Genomic DNA, 17,574 nt, shown 5'->3' with positions numbered 1-17,574 from the left:
TGGTGCTGTCCCGGAATTGCCTCATACTCCGTGGACTTCAGGTCACTCTGTGCACTAGGTCTGGTTGCATCCATACGCAATAATCTTTATATAAGGCAGCAGGCTTTGTACATTTTCGCAACGCTAGCATTAAAAAGTAGTCGCTTATTGGAGAACAAAGTAAATGAAGGGGAGTATTCCCAGTCTCGTTCGCACATTGGTCGAGGCTTGCACTGCAGTCACTGAGGTGTATTATCCGCAAAACTAGGAGCGGTCTTGGTGGTCGGCACTTCGGGAAGCGCGGACGAGCGGGCAGTGTCCGTTGGCGACCATTGGCGCCGTGCGGTTACAGGTGAAGGCGCGGGCGAACGCGTCGAATTGCGTCAGCGGGAAGTTGACGCGGTCCTCGGGCGGCAGCAGTCTGTTATCCAGCCACTGTCGACGCTGGCGAACCAAGTCGCTGGCCTCGCAGTTATCCCGCGCGTACGCCACGAAGAACAGCTGCTCGGACGTGAGGCGTGGCAGCCCCGCCAGTCGGAAGTCTGAGTGCCACACACGTCGAGCGCGGAGAAGGTCCTGCGGGGCGCAAGCACGGGCGCAAGGGATGAGAAGTGGTCCCGCCAGTCCCGCTGCCATACTACGTGCTTCGTGACGCGAGCGCGCCCCTTGGCTTGGATTATTCCAGTTCACTATAGCACGGATGAAGCAGAGGTTTCAAGAGGTCCGCCTTGTTGCTCTCCCAAGCATCCAAATTGTGAGGGAAAGCCGCAACTCTTGCATGCAGGAGGCGGACCTGGTGCGGTGGCTGGATTGGTTAAAGCCAGTGCAGGCTCAATTCGCATGTTTCTGGCTGCCGAACTTGCTTTATTCTAGGAAAACTACTTTTGCATTGAATGAGAAAGCTTGCTAGTAATGCGCCGGTTGCACCAAGGCCTATCTCAATGAGTTACGAACGAAATACTCGCAATGTGGATGGGTGGCGCCATCTGTTAACTGTAAACGCCACAATGACAAGCGTTTTCTCTTTAACAATTAACGAACATGAGATAAAATTGAGTATTATTGATAAAACAACTTTCAGTGAGCATGTGCACTGGGACAAAATGCCGCAAAGTAGGATAACAGTTGTACAAATGGACTGTTAGCAACGGTCTATTATAGTTCTAAAGGATGCAAAAGAGCTGGCTTCTCCGCAATGCCTGGATGCTTTTCAACCATGTGATCGCGTTTGGCTCATAAAGGCGCAGAGAAAGCAAGCGCGCAACTCAAGGTACTGATACAGTAACCCTAAGGGTGCATGTCGAACAACGCCCCTTCGGTGCCTAATAGGCGTTTCTGAGGCACCGTTACGCGGCCGCGTGTGCGCGCACACGCAGAAAGAAACGTCGTAAAATTTCCGAGAGTAACGTTCTTCACTGCGAGAGATATTCGGTACAGAGTTGCACAGCGTAACGCGACAAAGGTGTGACTTAGTGACATAAGTGAAAGCGCCAAGATCTTTGTAATGTACTCCTGCTTTTTAATGATAGGCGACCACGCATAGCGTCCACCGAGGCTTCCATGGGGACACGAGCAGGCTTTCTCCATGCTTCCGTTTCACCAACGTGGCGGTCATCAAGCCGTCTATGCACCTAGTGTCAGACCGCTCGAGCAGGAGCGTTTTATTAAGAAATGGAGTATGCCTGTACTATCGACAGCTAGAGGAGGGGTCTTGCTTTCATCTGGTGAGAGATGCTACTACCTATGCCAGGAACGTACCTTGAAGACAGAGTACGCTTGCATGAGGGCGACACTCTGCTCCAGGAGCGCAGTAGCGGCCGGGGCATGGTCCGTCACTCGCTGAAGGAACTCGCTCTTCACGGCCTTGCTGGCGTTCTCGTACTGTCCAAGCAGACACCTCACCGTGGCTCGCAGGCGCTCTCGGTACCCTTCACTGTACGCACGACCATCGATGCGCTGGTCGGAAGCGTACGCGTATTCGGGGAGAAGCCCCCGGACCAGCGCCTTGAAAACGCGGACGGCGTATCGGGCCGCGTGAACGACGAAGGCGATGCTGTCAGTCGGCACGGACCAGTCGACGACGGCCAACGGCACGTTAATTCTTTTCCTTTGTGCGTCGTACCAGGTCTCGGTTCCCAAGACTGACAACGCGGTTCGGTTTGCAGACAGGCCTTCCAAGAGCGCCTCTTGGAGCTCGCCATGACTCAGGAGCTTCGCGAAGAGGCAGAAGCGCTTGAGGGAGTTGCTCGGGTCCAAGTTGAGGGCCACCTCGAGCTGTCTTTCCAGAGTTTGGGTGTACTGTTCGAAGCTGGAGTTGTTCAGAACCCATGACGGCACTGCGTCTTCCACATTCAGGCTCTCCAGTTTGCGCCTAGCGATGCCAGCATCGCTGTCCTGGACTGGAGCAGGCGGAGCGCCCGGCGCAGCGATCCACGTCAGCCCTTCCAGTCCTTGAATGAACTTGTTCTTCAATTCTGACGACCACAGCGTGACCGACGCGCTGAAGTTCCTTATTTGGAGCACGAAAGCGCGCGCGTAGATGGCTGGAAAGATGCGCTCAATCTCTCTCGTGCAGAAGTCTTGAACGGAGGCGTTTTCGGGGAGCATAAAATCGGCTTCTAAGGCACGCAGGCGTCGGACGCTCGGCTGTGGCAAGAATGCAGCAAAATAGACCATCACTCTGAAGCCTAAATAGTTTAAGACGGCTTGAGGGTCAAGTTGGGATCCTTTCGTACCTGCGAGATTTTCTAAGAATTGCGGCGACTTGACCAGAATGGCAGAATTGTCTGCTACTCTGAGAGAGTCGAGGAAAACTGTGCGCAAGAAAGTCTGCACGCCAGGCTCCAGAACACGAACCGTAGACAGCCGGTAGCCCTGCATTCCGAAGGAGCGGGCAGAGTCGTTGGAAATCATATCGGCAAGGAGTTCGCTCGTCTTCCTTACTTCTGACGCAATCTGCCGGCCACTGGCAGTTGGGTTCATAAATGTCGCAGTTTGTTCTGCGGCAGATTCCAGAATCTCGGGGTACTCAGGCTCCCTGAAGTCGTCTCTTCGGTAGAGCAGAACCGGTTCGTCTATGCTTGGTACAGAGGCGGTGCTGTCTTCCGGGTGTACGGCGACGGACACGCGTGCTAGGGCCTCCAGCTTTAGGTCCCGAGCGAGGCGTCCAGCAACGACCCACACGGCTTCCATGGTTAAAAATGCGTTCTCCGTTGGCCACGAGGAGCCGAAGTAATCGAAAAACAGCTCGTTCAGTTCGGTCCGACTCCAGTTCTCGTCGCGCTCGTGATCAAGACAGGCTTCCAGAAGATTTCGGGCTGCCTTCATGCCCGCGTGTTCTTTGTTAAAAATGTATCCCGTAGTTAAATTCGCGGCTTCGTTGACAATAAACGTGTCTGCAGATATTGAAGAGCCAATCATGGGATTCCAATTTCGGGTCTGTTTGTTGCAAACGTAGCCGTAGAAATTCACGCACGGGTCGTCGCCGAGCACTTGGGCCAAGTAGGAAGCTTCCTTTTTGCAATAAGGTGTATCGCAGGAGTAGAGGAACCGCGGCTCAGTTGGAACAATGATTCCCGCTTCAGTTCTCTCTGCTTCTCTGCTCGGAAAATCATTGACAGCCACGGGTTCGGTCATAATGCGGGCGCCAGGAACTTCTGGGCCTGTGGCAAGCGCGGTGTAGAATTCGAAGAAAGGCTTCCTATTCGTGTTCGTCCTGGTCTGGAAGAGAAGATAGAGAATCCAAACACTGGTGACCAACGCTACTGCAAACACCAATCTGCTCTCGGGATAGAATACGGGAGGCCCGTCCAAGTCCCAGAAGTTGAAGTCGTGCATGTCTGGTCCTCTGAGGCGTGCATGCGGCCTCGACTGCAGCTCGAAGTCGACGTTCTGCAGTTCTATCACATTCTGCTGCAGATCGACGCCCTCTTGGACTTTAACAGCTGGTTTGGCCTCTTTCTTTTGTTCTGTTTCACCGTATTCCTCATCAATGGCGCGTTCGTAATTTACTGGTTCAGGTATTTCCGGAAGTTCTTCTTCGGCCTCCTGCTCTAGAAGGTCACCTTCCTCTGGTTCCTCTTCTAGTTGTAAATCTGGCGGGCTGTCTTCTGGTGACAGGATATCTTCTGCGATGTCTTCTTGGGGTTCACGCGTTTCAAGCTCTACGTCATTGCCTTCAGATGCGGTTGCTTCTACAGTTGTTCTTTCTCCAGCGGAGGAATCTACGCTTTTCAAGTCCTTAGAGCCTTCTGTAGTCTCAGTGGGCTCAATGAGGTTCGGTGCCTGCGCAGTCCAATCATCTCCAACAGATCCAAAAGCGAGTGCCTTTGGAACAATGAACTCCATGGATGCTTGGGCGCCTTCTTTTTCGCCTGCGTCGTATCGCTGAGTATTGTCCTTATCTGCGCCTGAGGGAGCGGTAGTCATACTCGGTGAAGGAAAATCACGGATGCTATCTGCACGCATGTTCGCAGTGTCTTGGTTGCCAATGTCTCCTAGGTTACCGACAGACACTCGTTCCTGAGGAGGCTCAGATTTGCTCTCTTCTTGACTGACTGCGACTTGCGTACCTTCTTTCTTTTTATCGGTGTCTGAATCCCTTAATAAGTTGGTGGCATCTGCGGGCGAGGTTCCTTGCGGGTCCTCAGGCTTCGGTTTATCTTCAGGTATTTCCTTGTTACGAATTTCCTCGCCACTGTACACAGACGAGCTTTCAGGGACACCGGGGGTTTTTAAAACTCCTTCGCAGGTGTCGCATAAAGCTTTCGTTTTTTCTTCCGTACTTGCTTGAGGCTTTGCAGGTGCGTTCGCGTCGTCGGTGAGAGGCTGATCAGAAGGCTTGATTACATCTGCTTTTTGAGGGCCCTCAGAAGGCTTTAGTTTATCGTCAGTTTTGTTGCCGCCATCTTTAAAGTCATCAGCCGATGGTGGTTGCACTGTCCTGATGTCAGAAGCTTGTGCTTGTTCGCTGCTCTTTTTCTGATCAGTCCCCTCGTAGCCTTCTTTGAGGACATCTTGTTCGGACCTCAGCTCATCCTTAGCTTTTTCATCAGTGCCGTCAGGCTGGCCAAGCATCGCTCCTTGCTTATCTTCATCTTTCTTTGGGGAGGCTTTGCGGTCGCTGACCTTTTGGTCAGCAGCCTCCTGGTCCTTAGATGCCTCGCGTTTGCTTTTTGCCTCAGGCTGGTCAAGCTTCTCTTCTTGCTTATCTTCGTATTTCTTCTTGGAAGCTTTGCGGCCGCTGACCTTTTGGTCATCAGCCTCCTGGTCCTTAGAAGCCGCGCGTTTGATTTCGGCCTCTATCTGGTCAAGCATCTCTTGCTTATCTTCGTATTTCTTCTTGGAGCCTTTGCGGCCACTGACCTTTTGGTCATCAGCCTCCTGGTCCTTAGAAGCCTCGCGTTTGCTCTCGGACTCGTGCTTGTCGGTCGCCCTTTCTTCTTTTCCTCCATCGTGGTTTTGTCCACCGTCATTAGACTTTTCTCCAATTGCCTTTTCAGCTTGTTCTGGCATTCTCGCAGGTTCCGGCTCATCTTTTGTGCTTTCCGGAGAACCCTTCGACGGTTCTTCATGGTGCTTCTTCGAAGAGCTATGCCTCTTCTTAGTGCCGGCTTCATTATCGTTCTCGTGACTAGATTTGGAAGGCATTTTCGCATCTTCTGCAGTGTCTCGTTTCTTGCTTTTCGATTTTGGATTAGCACCATCTGAAGCGGCCAGCATCGTCGTAGGGTTATTCGCGTCTCCCCCTGCGATGACTGCCGCGGTAGCGGTGAATACGTAAGTATCCGAAGGCAGAACTTTCAGATGAGCTCGGGAGCCCCCGCCATGAGAGTCGGCTCGGCCTTTGTCCTCTGAGGTCTTCTTGCTGGGACGCTCTGCATCTTTCTGGGCTTTCGGGGTCGCTCCTGCGTCGAGGTGACGCGCTTTGCAATCATTGTCGGATGTTTTGACTACATTCGCGCTCGGTTTGCGCAATTTGCTTCCTTCCGTAGGCTCCTGTGCTCGGGAGCCCCCATCATGAGAATCGGCTCGGCTTTTGTCCTCTGAGGTCTTGCTGGGACGCTCTGCATCTTTCTGGGCTTTCGAGGTCGCTCCTGCGTCGAGGTTACGCGCTTTGCTATCATTGTCGGATGTTTTGACGGCATTCGCGCTCGGTTTGCGCAATTTGCTTCCTTCTGTAGGCTCCTGTGCTCTGGCAGGGGGCTGTTTTTCAGCGGATATGTGTTTGCTTCCATGTCTCCGCTGCTTATGGCTATGGTCCTGCTTTTGGACATTTCTGTCGGGCTCAGGCAACTCATCTTTCATCCCTCTGCCTTCGTTGTCTTCCGCGCCTGCGGTGTCCATTTTCTTTTTTATAGCCACGTCTTTGGCGACATCCTTTTCGGGAGAAGTGACTGCACTTCTTGCTTTGGAGAGGGAATCATCACACGGTAGTGAAATTTGAGTCTCCTTGCACCTTTGGCTGCTTGCTTTGGTCAGGGCTTCATCCAAAGGCACTGAAATTTGAGTCTCCTTGCACCTTTGGCTGCTTGCTTTGGTCAGGGCTTCATCGAACGGCACTGAAATTTGCGTCTCCTTGCACCTTTGGCTGCTTGCTTTGGTCAGGGCTTCATCGAACGGCACTGAAATTTGCGTCTCCTTGCACCTTTGGCTTGGTATTATCTCGATATCTAAAGACTGCTCGGAAAGTTCGTAAATTATTTCTGGACGCTTCTTGTCAGGTGTAGCACCCTTCATGTCTTTAGTGTATTTCGGCGTTCCGACGCCTTCGTCAATGATTTTCTGAATGTCCTTTGGGTCCCTAGAGCCCGACGCGCAGGTGTCAAAATCGAATTCCTCGCACAGGAGGCCGGTGTCTTTAGGGTCGCAGTGTGTGCCAACCTTCTTTGAACTCGTGGGCACGGGCAGTGGCTTTATTTTAACCACGATTCGGCCTCCCACAGCACCCTTGTCCACTGCACCCGTCTGTATAGCGCCAGGTTCCAAGCTCTCTCGTAGCTGGGAGAACAGCATTTCCGGTGACATCTTAACTGTGGGTGTATCCTTGTCACCTTTGTCTCCCGGCATACTATCCTTCTCCTTAGACACGGACTGTCGGCGATTGCCGAGCAGGGATGCATGCGTACTCGCTGCTTCCGGCTTACCAAAGACTGTTTTACTAAGTTCATGAGAGAGTTTCGAAGCGCTTAAGGAAGACCTGCGGATTTTGAGGTTCTTGAAAGGCTCGCTCGGCAGTTCGCTTGCCCTTCTAGATCCGTCATCTTCTTTCTTGGGTTCCTCCGCCGAAACCTCGCCGTAGAGGCGCTTGTATTTAGCAGCGCACACGCTGGCCCTTCGGCGAATTTTCTTTTCTGGTTTGTTGAACGTTTCGGATACGTCTGGCTCAACAACAGTGAGCGTTTTCTTAACTTTCGCCTTGCGAGACTCTGGTGTCGGGTCCTCTGCCGAAGAGCCACGGCCCAGGGAAGAAACACTGGCTCTTCTCATCTTCTCTTCGCGTGAACCTCGGTCAGTTCCCGGCCTCGTGAGACCTTTCGCTGAAACACTAGCTCTACGCGTAGCCTTGGCTTTAAATGAGTCCTGTTCGTCGGAAGGGACATCCGGAGCATATGCTTTTGCGGATACGCTAGCTCTTCGCGTCGCTTTTGCTTTGAATGCTTCTTGCTCTGGCGGGAGGTTGTCTGTGGGGGGTGAAATCACTTTGGAGGACACACTAGCTCTCCTTGCGGCTTTAACTTTAAAATCTTGGTCGTCAGGAGTCGAAATCGGGGCTTTCTTTACCGAAACACTGGCCCTTCGCGTCGCTCTTGCTTTGAATGTTTCTTGCTCTTCTGGGCTCATTTCAACTGCAGGAGGGAGGTCCTTTGAAGAGACGCTTGCCCTGCGCTGAGCTCTGGCTTTGAAGGAGTCTTGGTCATTGGCATGACTTTCAGAAGGAGCTGGGATTCCCTTTGACGATATGCTTGCCCTTCGTGCTGCTTTGGCCTTGAAAGAGTCCAGACCTTCAGCGGGAGGCTCTGCCTGATGCCCCGTTGATGCGACGCTAGCTCTTCGCGCCGCCCTAGACTTAAAAGTAGCGTCTTGGCCCGCTGAAGCCTTCAGTTTCTCTTTTTCTGGAGATACAAACGAGTTGTCCGAGCTTTCTTGTGCTTGTGCTCCAAGCTTGAGAAGGAGACCGGCACCAACACTGGCCCTTCTTGCGGCTAATGACTTTGCCTTGCGCGACGGTGGCGCCTGCGCTATGTCTGAGTGTTCAGACTGTATCGAGGACACGCTAGCTCTCCTGGCCGCTGCTTTTCGTGGTGACGTCACATCTGGCGGTTCATGCTGTAGCGAGGACACACTGGCTCTCCGTCCCACCGCTTTGCGCGGCGACGTCACATCCGAGAGTTCCTGCTGTATTGAAGACACGCTTGCCCTTCTGCCCGCCGCTTTGGGCGATGATACTACATCCGACAGTTCTTGCTGTAACGACGACACGCTGGCTCTCCGAAGAGCCGCTTTTGTGCTGCGTTGCTGTATCTGCGATGCCAACGCGGCCGATACGCTCGCCCTTCGCATGCTCCGGGTCTTTTGGACAGGTGCTATGCTTGGCCTTGGTGCCCTCAGCCCACTCGTGGCAGGTATTTGCGTTGCTAGATCCGATTCTACGTCGCTCTTGCCATCCTTGCGCACAGATCCTCTTTCTGCGCCCCAAGTTCGTGGTGCCTGGCTACTGGCTTTTGAAGGCGTTTCACCAGAAAATGGCCCTGGTTGGCGAAGATCCCCTGCACTGTCGGCAATCCTGGCTTTCATAATGCCTCGGCTGTCTGCGGACTCGGCCCTAGACTCGTCCAAGCCGACTCTCCCGCTAGCTCTTGGGTCCGGAGCCCTCCTCACGGGTGACCTTTGGTCTGATTCAGAGACGGCACCAGGCAAGCGGTACCCGGCCCTAGCACCTCTGGCCGCAAGAGGTGCTGTGCCGTCGTCGATTCCTTCGATCGCCTTCGCCTCTGCCAGTGCTTCGTCGGAGACCCTCTGGAGCCTGTGGGCCTCCTCGGCAGCTTGCTGGGCCCTACTTACGGCCATGTCGGCTCTTCTGGCAAGGCTGAGCGCGGACTGTACAGCCGGCGAGCGCCCGACAGCCGAGGCACCACGAGTGCCATCAGAGCGGTAACTCTGGGGCCGGAGGCCTGGCTGCGGCGGGTACTGCCTGGCAAAGAAATCAGAGCTGTACCTTTGCCTTGGGTCGGACCCACAAATTGCTCGCGGAGGAGAGTCTCCACCGAAGTAATGTGATTCCATTGACATGTCGTACGGGGCGCGTCTCGATCTGTCTCTGTTTATACCGAACCTCGTGACGTCATCCGTGCTGGAAACATCGGCGGCCCTGCGCAAAGTTCTTCTCAGAGCACCGTAAGCAGCGAGCGCCTCGTTCGCCTTGGTGGCGTAGAACACCGCCTTGTCCATGAGCTCCTTGGTGTAGAGACGGCGCATATTCTGTTCGGAGTCGCTGCTGCACTCGAGTGAGTCCATCGTCCGGGCAGCCGAGCGGAATTGTCTGGCGAGACGCATGGCCCGCTTGGCCTCGCGAGCGGCGACCGCTAGGCGTGAGCTGACCCTGGGCTTACCGTCGTCGCCAACGTCGGAGATGTCGCCCAAGACAGAGAGGCCGGACGTGTCACTGGAGCCGCTCAGCGTGAGACCCTCTTCATCGGGCACATCTGTTGCCGCGTCCTTGAAGTTTGAGTGGAAGCCCTTCAGTTGATGCTCGGGATCGACGCAGCAGCGCTCGCAGCAAGTTTTGCAGCGACACAGCTTGGCCGTGTAGCGCCGCGGTGGGATGTACTCCGGTATGCAAGAGATGACTTCGGCCGCCTGCCAGACCATGCCGCGCGCATGTTCGTCCAGAAGCTCCCCCGCCCGCTGCATATTGCCGGCCAACTGTTCGAAGTACTCGAGGTTGATTTCCTTGGGCAGCGATGATAGTTCGTCGTCCGTGGAAGACTTTGGTTGGCGCCGTGCCTTCTGTTCGCCCGGCGGACTAGGCGGCGAATCGGCGATGCCCACCTTGGATCCTCTGGACTTGGACTTCCTGCGCTTACCCTTCTTTTTGGAGAGTTCATCTTCGTCTCGGTCCAAGTCATCGAAGCGCCTAGCGGACGGAGACTTGCTGCGGTTCTTGTCTTCGGGCTTCGCGCTCTTCTCGCTCTTCTTCTTGCTGTCGTCTGGCTTGACGGATGCCTTCCGCATGGTGCGCTCAACGAAGGACGGGCTCTGTCTCTGAAACAACGGGCGGCTTATACAGCGAAACACTCAGGCAGCGACGTTGAAAGGCGAGGACCAAGGTGCCAGCAAGACCTGCGCGGCTGAAGCTCGAGAGGTACAGCGCGAGGCAGGGATGCACCACGAGCAGCACGCGACTTTTCTTCTTCACCGCGGCAGAAGGACCCCTGGTGATGCTCTTCCATGCGCGTTATAATACTTTTTATAATTTCTTCCCCCCCCCCCCCCCCCCGCCCTTTTTTTTTGCCACGGCAATATCCGGCCAATCATCCTTTTTATTCGTTCTAGTTCTCGGCCGGTTTCTCAGCGTAGGTATGTGCCATTTTTGGTTCAGTCAACGACGACGACGGCAAACCGGTGCGGATTCTCTTGTTAAGCGTATTCACAATTCGTCCGCGTGTGTCAAAAATCTGTATTTTTTTGCATTCTTCGTTCTTCAAAGTGTTTTTTCTTTATTCTTTTATAGTTTTCGATCATTTCACTGTTCTATATTTACTCCTCTTGCCTCTTTTTCCCGCGTAATCGCGTATGTGATTTTCCTTGCCATGCATCACCAAGCCCTGGCTAATTTACCCCTGTGTCTATGTGTCATGTCGTCAGAGGCTAACAGCAACAACAGCAACGTTTATTGGCTGGAAGGGCAAGAATGTTTGGCCAGAATGAGACCCGCGTGATGGCAATATATGCTAGCTGCCGATGATTCTTACCTTGGACTGATGGGCGGGGTCATCTTTAAAAAGCCGGTGTGCACAACGCTCGACTTCGCTCAGTTAATGCACGCGGGTTGATCCAGCGTTCGTCTCTGCTGCCAGCAGGGGCGTCCGCCGCTTGCGGCCGTTTGGTATGCTCAGCACAACCTGTCCACTTTTATCCTCACTTTCTTGCAGCCGCTGACTACACTCGGCTATTTTTTTTTGTCGTTTGGGACGAAAAGATGGTCCTTTCGGGGACGGTCTGCACTGCCACCTTCATTAGTCCTTTAGGATTTAACCGTTAGTCTGCTAAGGGTCAGCTCTCAGGGCGCAACTGTTTGTCCGAAGCGAGCAACATAGGCGTGCAACCGTTCATCCAAAGAGGACAACAGCTGAAGGAGGAAGAGGATAAAACTTTTACTTTCGGCATAGAGTTAGAATGGAATAAGTCACAAAAGGGTGGAATCCTTCTTCCAAGATCGCATTAGAAAAAGAAAAAAAAATTATGGCCGCTGCTGGAATGCTGGAAACGAACTGCTGCCTGCCGGTTGTGAGCTGCGCGCGGTATCGACTAAACTACCGCTACGGTTTTTTAAATGGTATTTATTGCGCTGATTCATAGTCCTATATACATGAGCTATATAAGAAACATGAAGAAAACAATCGCAAATCAACACGATGCGTAATATGACACACATAAACAAACAAGCCCAAGAAAAGGCTCAACACAGGGCACATCTCTACTACAACATAATACGAAGCACCTGAGATACGCTTCACGAGGAAAACAGCATTTAAGAGCCCAGCCATAGGAGTAGCTGCTACAGCGGTTCAAACTCGGCCTGGGCATACAATTCCTTTAGATGAACAACCATTCCGCTGAAGTTGTCTTTTGCAGAAACAGCAGAATCGCAGTGTCTGCCCATCATGCGTGTTTTCCAGAGACTGTATAGTCCAATAAAAAATAACATATCTAAGGGTTAAAAACAAATGGCAGTGCCGTGAGCTATCGGACAGAATGCGGTGTCAATTTAAGTTATTTTTCAATGTCAGTTTCAAGATATCCCAAAAAAGTATTGCATGTTTGCAATCGATGAAACAATGCCCATTCATTTCTGGAACATTATAAATACTATCGCTGCATTTTTCTTCATTGTGTCAAGATCACACAATAGGCTCGCAGGAAACGTCGGCCGCAGTGTGACTGACTTCGAAAGGGTAAAATTTCTATGGGAGCTAGTCACGTGCCAGAACTTCAAGCTTGTTTATTTAATTTAATTTAATTTTGCAATCGCTTCTTGAAATATACTCTCTAACTGGCCGTGCGTTTCAGCATTCCAAGAGAACATATAGGATCGTTTGATCCTTTTTGCATAGAAAAGAGTGGTCTCCCCACGGCACGAATAATCCTTTTTTCTCCAACCACATTTTTACGGGCAAAGTGTCGCTGTGTAATCAATGAAGAAAGTTTTGGCTGCAGGAAAAATGACAATTATTTTTTTTATCCGTTTTTAACACATCTTTCCTTGCGCCTATACTATACATGTTACTGAACAATGGCTTACGAGAGAGTGACTCGCATAGATCATTTTAAAAGTTTTTTTCGATGACTACGTTGAGATTATCACAGAAAGAGCTTATATACAGAACATCAAAATACTGAACAGCTTTCTTCAAATATTCACTAATTGCTGCTTGAACACAATCTGATGAGATGACAAATTAAGGAATTTTCTGCCCAATCTCAACTGAATTACAACCTACAAAAAAGGGACTCTAGCACCTGTAAAGAAAATAAAGCTGTCTGTCAAACAAATGGCATAAAACGAGACTTCAATCGCGGAACCACCGAAAAATGTTGAATAGGCTTATTCGTTCCCAAGAGGAGTCCCACAGAAACAGTGCAAACACTCTGTGCAGCTTTTGCACATTCAGACGGGGACAGTGTAGGACCTGCATTACATACCACAGCTTGATGACCAAGAAAATATTGCAAATCATGGTACATCTAAACTTTGCCAGGTTCAATCCATTAAATTCTTTTCTCTATATCGTAATTTAACAGGACTGCTTCTCCAATAGAGCTCACATAGATAATAAAATTCAAGAGAGACACCGAAGTACTTGGGTGTGGTTTCGATCCACGATAGGTTAGCGAAGCCTCACGGGGCCTGAGGCCATTCATCATGCTATCGTCCCAATCACTTCCCACAATTCATCGCACTCCCACGTGCCTCGCAGAAAACTTCAGTTTTTTTTGACAACAGGCTTTCATAATCAGTGTAGAAAATAGCAACGTCGTCAATGTATGCCAGGACACGAATCTCTTTTCTGGGCAGTCCATGCTCGATACAACACACTTTAGAGACGAGGATGTAGCAGTTATCTTCGCGCGGCACTCTCGACGCCATGCATCGTACAGGGGGAAGAGACGGAAGGGCGTAGCTCTGCCTTGGCTGGCTTGAGGGGGAGACAATATTCCCGACTGGATGACGGAGACGGGATGAAGCAATAAGAGGCGCAGAAAGAATGAGGCGTCGCTGTAGACGTGATGAACGCTGAAAACTGGAACTGAAGATAGCCTACAAGCTGGCCACTAACCTTGGCTTCAAGCAAAAGCTCCGTGTGCCGCGCTAACAGCAGACGGGGTCCATTTTGTTGTTTCTGAGAATATCCGAATGCCACACGCGCCCAGAAACGTGCATCGCTCAAGAAGAGCGCGCGCATTCCTGGGACTTCCTCGATACTGACCAGGCCGCACTAACATTCAGACCAAATCGATGTTCGTGACGCAAATGGCTACTTTCGACGCGGTCTGCTTAAAAGGTTACCCACTCTGAGAAAAAGAAGCCTCACATTTGGTGCTTCAAGCTCTAAACTGCACGAAATGCTTGGTTCATGGGGCGGACGAAATAAATACGGTGTGTCCTTTTAGGATAAAATCTTCGCTTTTGCAGTTCCCTTGGCTAGCGTCGGGAAACTAAGAAGATATATGTGCAACACATACGTTCTCCTAGTTGCCCGTGCTGTCCGAATAGAGAAGGAACAACACGGCGTCACAAACGTCCGGCAGGATTGAGCCCTATGTTGCACGTGCAAATGACCTATGCTGCCTCGAAGAACTCGCGTGTAGATTGGTTGGTGCTAACCGAGAGCACCTGGTATCACGAAGGCACAAACTCTGTGCTGGGTGCCGACGAATCCGGCTCTGAGACTACCTTGTCAACAACTCTCGTTCAGCCATATGTTTGAAGGCGTCCAGATTTCCCTGTAGGGTGAAGAGGTTGATGTGAACTCGCTGGCAGCGCGCAAGTTACCGTCGGCAACCACCGTTGCTCATTTAGCTCACTCGTCGGACAACGACGGCAACGTATGACGCTCAACAGCGGGGACTCGCACAAAGGCTATTTTACCACGAAGCTCGGCTGTTTGTTCACGCATTAGCGGCCGAGTCTGAGAGAGCTGCGCGTGTTTTCTAAAGATATCTGAGGTGTAGAACTCAGAAAGCTATTTAGCTTTGTCGAAGTGATGTGCAGCTCTCACGAAATTTATGCAGCCATCCGCAAAACGACTGCTTTCTGTGTGGTCTTATTTTTTTTTAATGTGTTGGCATTAGAGAGACCATTATCGAAAAAAATGGCTGAGGCTTAACTTGATTAAGCCTGGAGAATGCGAAGCATCATCGTGTCGCGTAATTTAGAGGCGCACAACCACAGCGACGGCGCGAGGTGGGCCCCCGTTTCTCCACTGTCGTGACGTCATCGTGTCACGTGGTGTGACGTAATGTATCACGTGATTTGGAGGCGCACAACCACAGCGACGGCGCGAGGTGGACCCCCGTTTCTCCACTGTCGTGACGTCATCGTGTCACGTGGTGTGACGTCATGTATCACGTGATTTGGAGGCGCACAACCACAGCGGCGGCGCGAGGTGGGCCCCCGTTTCTCCACTGCCGTGACGTCATCGTGTCACGTGGTGTGGCATCATCGTGTCACGTGATTTGGAGGCGCACAACCACAGCGACGGCGCGAGGTGGACCCCCGTTTCTCCACTGTCGTGACGTCATCGTGTCACGTGGTGTGACGTCATGTATCACGTGATTTGGAGGCGCACAACCACAGCGACGGCGCGAGGTGGGCCCCCGTTTCTCCACTGTCGTGACGTCATCGTGTCACGTGGTGTGACGTCATGTATCACGTGATTTGGAGGCGCACAACCACAGCGACGGCGTGAGGTGGGCCGCCGTTTCTCTACTGTCGTGACGTCATCGTGTCACGTGGTGTGACGTCATGTATCACGTGATTTGGAGGCGCATAACCACGGTGAAGGGCTGAAGTGGTAGCTAAAGTAGTATGCTTCGCATAAAACTGTCCTATGTTGACGTATAAAGCTTCGGTTGGCAGGCGGCTAAGTGGAGAGAGAGAGAAATCCCCTCTACACTCTCAGAGGAGATAAAGGAGGGATAGTGGTAGAGGGAAAAAGAAGAGAGAGAGGAGACGATGGATGGCGAGAGAGGCACCGCTGTCGCCAGTCAGAGTCAAGGAGTAGGAAGAGTAGAGAGGGAGTACGGTGTACCCCACTGTGATTGCTCGATTGGATAGGGAGAGTGGAGCTCGGGTACGGCGTGTCACACGGTGATTGATGGACTGGTTCACACCACGCCCTCTCCTACACACTCACCCAATGCTCTTAGCATTAGTGCGCCAATGCTAACACATACTTTCCCATATGAATCGCGCAGACGGTTTGCGAAATTTTTAATGCGTTAGCATTAAAACGGTTTGTCTAAATGAACGGAGCACCGTACGCGTTAATCTGAGGCCGCGGGCTGAATCTCACCGGCGGTATGCTGTTGTCTTTCCTTCAGTTTTCTGTTAGGTTATTTTCTGTACAAAAATGATGACTTTACTATCATCCCACTTTAATACCACAGCAAAAAAATTGAATTTCCACATTATGTCCTTGCTTCGATGGCTTTTGGCTTTTTTTACACGTGGGCCTACTTATAGGTGTTTGCGGATCGTACCTGAATATTTACTACGCAAGCCATATACTAGCGACAGCGAGCTTTGTGGTCTATTTAATGCTAACGCATTAAAAGAACAGGCAACACAGAAAGCAGTCGTTTTGGTGACTGCTGTGCGTTGCTGAAGTCAGTTCATGCCCCTTATGTTTGGCGAAGGAGCTTGGCTGGAATTTGAGATGCCCATTTCTTGTAAAAATTTTTAGGAATGATAAAACAATGAATAAATGCTTATCACTTAATATTGTCACAGACTAGTAGACGATGAAGCGGGCAGTGGCATGGACAGGAGCGCTCCTGTCCATGCCACTGCCCGCTTCATCGTATACTAGTTTGTTACAGTATTAAAGAGACTGTGCAATAAATTAATTGAGATTATGTAAAGCAGACGGGAGCTAGGCATTGCATCGCTGGTCACCACAGCGCAAGAATTTTTGAGCTAGCATCAATAACAACGAAGTTGTACGCGATTAAAAAATAAGCTCTTCCTCTCCCCCCTCAAATGGTATACGTGGGGCACCATAAAAAAATTAAGAAAACTGCTCTGGGACTGGGCCCGCCCATGATTACGTCATTCGCTAACGTGTGGTTTGAGACTTTCGGTTGTCGTACCCAGCACCCCAGCAACAGCGTCGGCAGAGTCTCTCCGGTCTCTCTTTGCCTTCCTGGGTAGCGGCGCGCGTCAGATTTCTTTGCTTGTCACTGCGACAAAGGCACTTCGAGTGGCTCCCGAACTTCGGGAGCCACTCGAACCATATGCGCGAAGGCAATGCCCTGGCTCGTGCTTGCCCGAGGGGGTCGCGCGGCGGCACGAGCAGAAGATTTTCACGGCTACCGGAAGTGTGCCCGTGACGTCGAGGCTGCCGTGGCTCGAGTGAATGAGAGTGTGTGGTGGCCTGCCGACGTCACAGCACGGGACTAGTGACGTCTATTTTTCCGATTTTAGTTTCAGAATCGGTCACTACGAGGACACAAATCGGCCCGAGAATTTAAAAAAAAAGCACGGTTTTAAAAATTAATAAAGTGCTCGCTGAGTTCTGAAGACTTATATTTGGTGTGAGTGCTCCTTAGCATCATTTCTAATCACTGAATACATTTACAAGCGCCGCCGCGGTGGCTCAGTGGCTATGGTGCTCGGCTGCTGACCCAAAAGACGCGGGTTCGATCCCGGCCGCGGCGGCTAGAATTTCTTTGGAGGAGAAATTCTAGAGGCCCGTGTACTGTGCGATGTCAGTGCACGTTAAAGAACCCCAGGTGGTCGAAATTTCCGGAGCCCTTCACTACGGCGTCTCTCATAGCCTTAGTCGCTTTGGGACGTTAAACCCCACAAAACCAAACCAAACATTTACAAGCAACTTTTAATTCGTTGCATAGCCCCTTTAAGTGGTAGGACCATGCCACTGACCACTCCATCGTCTACTAGTTTGTCACAGTATCTATCTGCTAGTTACTTGATAAGTATTTTCGGGGTGAAAGAAGAATTTTACTCATTGAGTGTTTACTTTTAGTAGCGGTCTTTTTTGCGTGTGATTTTTAACTGATTTCTTCAACACAAGTAACAGGAACCATTTTTTGCGATAACATCTACATATGATTACCCTATGCCATGTGTTG

At 51.4% G+C, this 17,574-nt stretch overlaps 1 protein-coding gene across 1 annotated transcript; it reads right to left on the bottom strand.

Moving 5' to 3' along the window:
- Window positions 1-243: 243 nt before the first annotated feature.
- On the bottom strand, window positions 244-10,212 carry LOC149371420 (uncharacterized). Its single transcript, XM_089580095.1, has 2 exons — window positions 1,738-10,212; window positions 244-555 (listed from the first exon to the last, which is right to left on the bottom strand). The coding sequence occupies exons 1-2, from the start codon at window positions 10,210-10,212 to the stop codon at window positions 244-246; spliced, it is 8,787 nt and encodes a 2,928-aa protein (XP_089436221.1).
- Window positions 10,213-17,574: the final 7,362 nt, after the last annotated feature.

Source organism: Amblyomma mixtum, chromosome 1 (assembly GCF_055824585.1).
Source record: "Amblyomma mixtum isolate Tamu chromosome 1, ASM5582458v1, whole genome shotgun sequence".
In the NCBI taxonomy this organism is placed as follows: domain Eukaryota; kingdom Metazoa; phylum Arthropoda; class Arachnida; order Ixodida; family Ixodidae; genus Amblyomma; species Amblyomma mixtum.
The sequence above is the reverse complement of the archived record's forward strand: the minus strand, read 5'-3'. Positions and strand labels throughout refer to the sequence as shown.

Coding starts and splice junctions, on each gene's coding strand:
- LOC149371420 (XM_089580095.1), bottom strand. CDS start 10,212: ATGCGGAAGGCATCCGTCAAGCCAGACGACAGCAAGAAGAAGAGCGAG. Junction 556..1,737: donor AAGCGTACTCTGTCTTCAAG/GTACGTTCCTGG, acceptor TGCGCCCCGCAG/GACCTTCTCCGCGCTCGACG.